The sequence below is a fragment of the Oncorhynchus masou genome, unplaced genomic scaffold, assembly GCF_036934945.1.
Source record: "Oncorhynchus masou masou isolate Uvic2021 unplaced genomic scaffold, UVic_Omas_1.1 unplaced_scaffold_13016, whole genome shotgun sequence".
Lineage (NCBI taxonomy): Eukaryota > Metazoa > Chordata > Actinopteri > Salmoniformes > Salmonidae > Oncorhynchus > Oncorhynchus masou.
Window position 1 is genome coordinate 1 of NW_027002871.1, and position 5922 is coordinate 5922.

A 5922-nucleotide genomic window follows, 5' to 3' on the forward strand; every position below is an offset into this window, starting at 1 on the left:
TGGTTGTTTTAATGCCATTTAAATGCCCTGGTTGTTTTAATGCCATTTAAATGCCCAGGTTGTTTTAATGCCATTTAAAATGCCCTGGTTGTTTTAATGTCATTTAAATGCCCTGGTTGTTTTAATGCCATTTAAAATGCCCTAGTTGTTTTAATGCCATTTAAATGCCCTGGTTGTTTTAATGCCATTTAAATGCCCTGGTTGTTTTAATGTCATTTAAATGCCCTGGTTGTTTTAATGTCATTTAAATGCCCTAGTTGTTTTAATGCCATTTAAATGCCCTAGTTGTTTTAATGCCATTTAAATGCCCTAGTTGTTTTAATGCCATTTAAATGCCCTGGTTGTTTTAATGTCGTTTAAATGCCCTGGTTGTTTTAATGCCATTTAAATGCCCTGGTTGTTTTAATGCCATTTAAAATGCCTTGGTTGTTTTAATGCCATTTAAATGCCCTAGTTGTTTTAATGCCATTTAAATGCCCTAGTTGTTTTAATGCCATTTAAATGCCCTGGTTGTTTTAATGCCATTTAAAATGCCCTGGTTGTTTTAATGCCATTTAAAATGCCCTGGTTGTTTTAATGCCATTTAAAATGCCCTGGTTGCTTTAATGCCATTTAAAATGCCCTGGTTGTTTTAATGCCATTTAAAATGCCCTGGTTGTTTTAATGCCATTTAAAATGCCCTGGTTGTTTTAATGCCATTTAAATGCCCTGGTTGTTTTAATGCCATTTAAATGCCCTGGTTGTTTTAATGCCATTTAAATGCCCTGGTTGTTTTAATGCCATTTAAATGCCCTGGTTGTTTTAATGCCATTTAAATGCCCTAGTTGTTTTAATGCCATTTAAATGCCCTAGTTTTAATGCCGTTTAAATGCCCTGGTTGTTTTAATGCCATTTAAATGCCCTGGTTGTTTTAATGCCATTTAAATGCCCTAGTTGTTTTAATGTCATTTAAATGCCCTGGTTGTTTTAATGCCATTTAAATGCCCTGGTTGTTTTAATGCCATTTAAATGCCCTGGTTGTTTTAATGTCATTTAAAATGCCCTGGTTGTTTTAATGTCATTTAAAATGCCCTGGTTGTTTTAATGTCATTTAAAATGCCCTGGTTGTTTTAATGTCATTTAAAATGCCCTGGTTGTTTTAATGTCATTTAAAATGCCCTGGTTGTTTTAATGCCATTTAAAATGCCCTGGTTGTTTTAATGCCATTTAAATGCCCTGGTTGTTTTAATGCCATTTAAATGCCCTGGTTGTTTTAATGCCATTTAAATGCCCTGGTTGTTTTAATGCCATTTAAATGCCCTGGTTGTTTTAATGCCATTTAAATGCCCTGGTTGTTTTAATGTCATTTAAATGCCCTGGTTGTTTTAATGTCATTTAAATGCCCTAGTTTTAATATCATTTAAATGCCCTAGTTTTAATGCCATTTAAATGCCCTAGTTGTTTTAATGCCATTTAAATGTCCTAGTTGTTTTAATGCCATTTAAATGCCCTAGTTGTTTTAATGCCATTTAAATGCCCTGGTTGTTTTAATGTCATTTAAATGCCCTGGTTGTTTTAATGTCATTTAAATGCCCTAGTTGTTTTAATGCCATTTAAAATGCCCTAGTTGTTTTAATGCCATTTAAATGTCCTAGTTGTTTTAATGCCATTTAAATGCCCTAGTTGTTTAATGTCATTTAAATGCCCTGGTTGTTTTAATGTCATTTAAATGCCCTGGTTGTTTTAATGCCATTTAAATGCCCTGGTTGTTTTAATGCCATTTAAAATGCCCTGGTTGTTTTAATGCCATTTAAATGCCCTAGTTGTTTTAATGCCATTTAAATGCCCTGGTTGTTTTAATGCCATTTAAATGCCCTGGTTGTTTTAATGCCATTTAAATGCCCTAGTTTTAATGTCATTTAAATGCCCTAGTTTTAATGTCATTTAAATGCCCTAGTTTTAATGCCATTTAAATGCCCTGGTTGTTTTAATGCCATTTAAATGCCCTAGTTGTTTTAATGCCATTTAAATGCCCTAGTTTTAATGCCATTTAAATGCCCTGGTTGTTTTAATGTCATTTAAATGCCCTAGTTGTTTTAATGTCATTTAAATGCCCTAGTTGTTTTAATGCCATTTAAATGCCCTGGTTGTTTTAATGTCATTTAAATGCCCTGGTTGTTTTAATGCCATTTAAATGCCCTAGTTGTTTTAATGTCATTTAAATGCCCTGGTTGTTTTAATGCCATTTAAATGCCCTGGTTGTTTTAATGCCATTTAAATGCCCTGGTTGTTTTAATGCCATTTAAATGCCCTGGTTGTTTTAATGCCATTTAAATGCCCTAGTTGTTTTAATGCCATTTAAATGCCCTAGTTGTTTTAATGTCATTTAAATGCCCTAGTTGTTTTAATGCCATTTAAATGCCCTGGTTGTTTTAATGCCATTTAAATGCCCTGGTTGTTTTAATGCCATTTAAATGCCCTGGTTGTTTTAATGCCATTTAAATGCCCTGGTTGTTTTAATGCCATTTAAATGCCCTGGTTGTTTTAATGCCATTTAAATGCCCTAGTTGTTTTAATGCCATTTAAATGCCCTAGTTGTTTTAATGTCATTTAAATGCCCTGGTTGTTTTAATGCCATTTAAAATGCCCTAGTTGTTTTAATGCCATTTAAAATGCCCTAGTTGTTTTAATGCCATTTAAATGCCCTAGTTGTTTTAATGCCATTTAAATGCCCTAGTTGTTTTAATGCCATTTAAATGCCCTGGTTGTTTTAATGCCATTTAAAATGCCCTGGTTGTTTTAATGTCATTTAAATGCCCTGGTTGTTTTAATGCCATTTAAATGCCCTAGTTGTTTTAATGCCATTTAAATGCCCTAGTTGTTTTAATGCCATTTAAAATGCCCTAGTTGTTTTAATGTCATTTAAATGCCCTAGTTGTTTTAATGTCATTTAAATGCCCTAGTTGTTTTAATGTCATTTAAATGCCCTAGTTGTTTTAATGCCATTTAAATGCCCTAGTTGTTTTAATGCCATTTAAATGCCCTAGTTGTTTTAATGCCATTTAAATGCCCTAGTTGTTTTAATGCCATTTAAATGCCCTAGTTGTTTTAATGCCATTTAAATGCCCTAGTTGTTTTAATGCCATTTAAATGCCCTAGTTGTTTTAATGCCATTTAAATGCCCTAGTTGTTTTAATGCCATTTAAATGCCCTAGTTGTTTTAATGCCATTTAAATGCCCTAGTTGTTTTAATGCCATTTAAATGCCCTAGTTGTTTTAATGCCATTTAAATGCCCTAGTTGTTTTAATGCCATTTAAATGCCCTAGTTGTTTTAATGCCATTTAAATGCCCTAGTTGTTTTAATGCCATTTAAATGCCCTAGTTGTTTTAATGCCATTTAAATGCCCTAGTTGTTTTAATGCCATTTAAATGCCCTAGTTGTTTTAATGCCATTTAAATGCCCTGGTTGTTTTAATGCCATTTAAATGCCCTGGTTGTTTTAATGCCATTTAAATGCCCTGGTTGTTTTAATGCCATTTAAATGCCCTGGTTGTTTTAATGCCATTTAAATGCCCTGGTTGTTTTAATGCCATTTAAATGCCCTAGTTGTTTTAATGCCATTTAAATGCCCTAGTTTTAATGCCATTTAAATGCCCTGGTTGTTTTAATGCCATTTAAATGCCCTGGTTGTTTTAATGCCATTTAAATGCCCTGGTTGTTTTAATGCCATTTCATTTTATTTTTTCACTCTGTAGCCAAAACACTATTTGTAGCTTGCAAACCAGGGTCCTACCACTTCCATTAATGTTTTATATGCAACGTGCTATATGTGAAGCTGTTAGGAGTGTAGGCTGTCGTCATCAATCATGATTAATCAATAATGATAATAAATCAATGACAGCATAACGTGTTCTCACCAGTGTGCACTTTCTGATGCGTTTTTAAATTTCCTTTCTGCGTGAAACTCATCCCACACACAGAGCACTGGTAAGGCCTCTCTCCTGTGTGTGTTCTCATGTGTCTGTCCAGGTAATATGTTTGAGGAAACTCTTTCCCACAGTCTGGGCATCTGTGAGTCGCCTTAGCTCTCCTCTGTCGATGTTCAAGTGCTCTTGATACAGAGGAACTCAACTCCCCTTCAGAACAGTGAAGCCGCTGATGAATCTTCAGATAGCCTTTCTGAGTGAAACTCTTTCCACAGACTGAGCAAGGATGTTTCTCTCCGGCGTGCGACTTCTCGTGTGTTGTCAAATTTCCTTTTTGAGTAAAACTCTTCTCACACAGAGAGCAAGAGAAAGGCTTCTCTCCTGTGTGGGACCGCTGGTGTACTTTCAGTAATGCTTTATGAGTAAAGGTCTTCTTACACACACAGCAGGTGTAAGGCTTGTCTCCAGTGTTTGTCTTCAAGTGAACCTCCAGAACATTCTTGGAAGAGAACTCTTGTCCACAACAGCAGCCAATCTTGTCATCCGGGTCGGTTTTAATCTGTTCAGAATGTTTCTTCTGGTGGTGGCACCTCAAACTACATTGATGAGTGAAGCCCTTCCCACACTCAGAGCAGGTATAAGGCTTCTCTCCTGTGTGGGTTCTCATGTGTATTTGTAGTGCCGATAATGTCTGGCAGTGTTTCCCACAATCTGGGCATGGGTGGGTCTTTTTCTGCCTCGTTCTGCGTTTCATCTGGTGTTGTTCAGGTTCTCCTGATGTAGAGGGTCTCTCCCCGGCTGCAGAGTGATGGCTGGGACTCTCTCCTGTGGGGATGAGACAGGACAGATATAGTCAGTGAGACTGAGTCAGACTCAGGTTCTCCTGATGTAGAGGGTCTCTCCCCACCTGCTGACTGATGGCTGGGACTCTCTCCTGTGGGGATGAGACAGGACAGATATAGTCAGTGAGACTGAGTCAGACTCAGGTTCTCCTGATGTAGAGGGTCTCTCCCCGCCTGCTGACTGATGGCTGGGACCGAGTCTCAGTTTATTGTACATAGCTACTGGTTTTCTCCATTGTTTTATACCACCTCCTGTGCTACTCCTATTCTCATATTTATGGCAACACACAAGACTGAGTCCCAAATCATGCCACCCTATTCCCTATATAGTGCACCACTTTTGATTAGAGCCCGATGGACCATAGAGAGCATGGCTCCAGCTACCCACCTGTATTATCTAGTTCCCAGTCTTCTTCTTCTTCTTTGACTACGATATTAAATGTTGGTGTTTCACTGTTGATGTCCAGACTCACAGTAACCCTCTCCTGACCTTGCGGTGTGTCTTTCTGATCACCATGGTTACTGTACTCCTGGTCGCCATGGTTCCTGTCAGGATCCGGGGACACAGTGGGTTGGGGATCCGTGGAGCAGGATGGAGACGAGCTGGACGGGTCTTCAGAGTCCTATATGATGAAGAGTGACAGCGCAGTTTTCACAACAAGCTACATTATGAAAGATGGACTAAGCAATATGACGACATCCTTAACAGCAAGGCAATGTCTCTGCTTGTTATAGAAATGACAATTTCTCAGTAAAGAAACCGTTCAAACTAAAAATACTTGGTTTAAAAACGATCAATCAATGCAAACCAAATTACAGCAGCTAATTTATTGTAATTTCATTCACCTAGCTAGCTAGCGCTGGCCAGTTAGCTAACGTGAGATACCTACTAGAAAACAAAGTCGCATCATCAAGCAACAAAAACGTAGCTAGCTAGTACTGCTGTTACTAGCATGCGTTGAGCAACTTGACTTGCAAGCTAGCTTCACCATTTGGAATAGCAACAAACGAGCAGTTTGCAGAGCAGAAAAGTGATGTGGCTAAGCACACGTTCAGATTACTACCTCTTCCATTGTAAATCAATCCCTGAGCTAGCTAGCTAACTGATAAATTAAGATATACATCTAGTTTAGTTTTAACTTATGATGACTGCCAATGCTGTTGGTCGTAACCT

General features: G+C 37.5%; 1 protein-coding gene across 1 annotated transcript; it reads right to left on the bottom strand.

Annotated features, from left to right (window-relative positions):
• Positions 1–3871: 3871 nt before the first annotated feature.
• On the bottom strand, positions 3872–5915 carry LOC135530251 (gastrula zinc finger protein XlCGF17.1-like). Its single transcript, XM_064958604.1, has 3 exons — positions 5813–5915; positions 5137–5371; positions 3872–4731 (listed from the first exon to the last, which is right to left on the bottom strand). The coding sequence occupies exons 1-3, from the start codon at positions 5819–5821 to the stop codon at positions 3872–3874; spliced, it is 1104 nt and encodes a 367-aa protein (XP_064814676.1). The 5' UTR covers positions 5822–5915.
• Between the last annotated feature and the right edge of the window lie 7 nt (positions 5916–5922).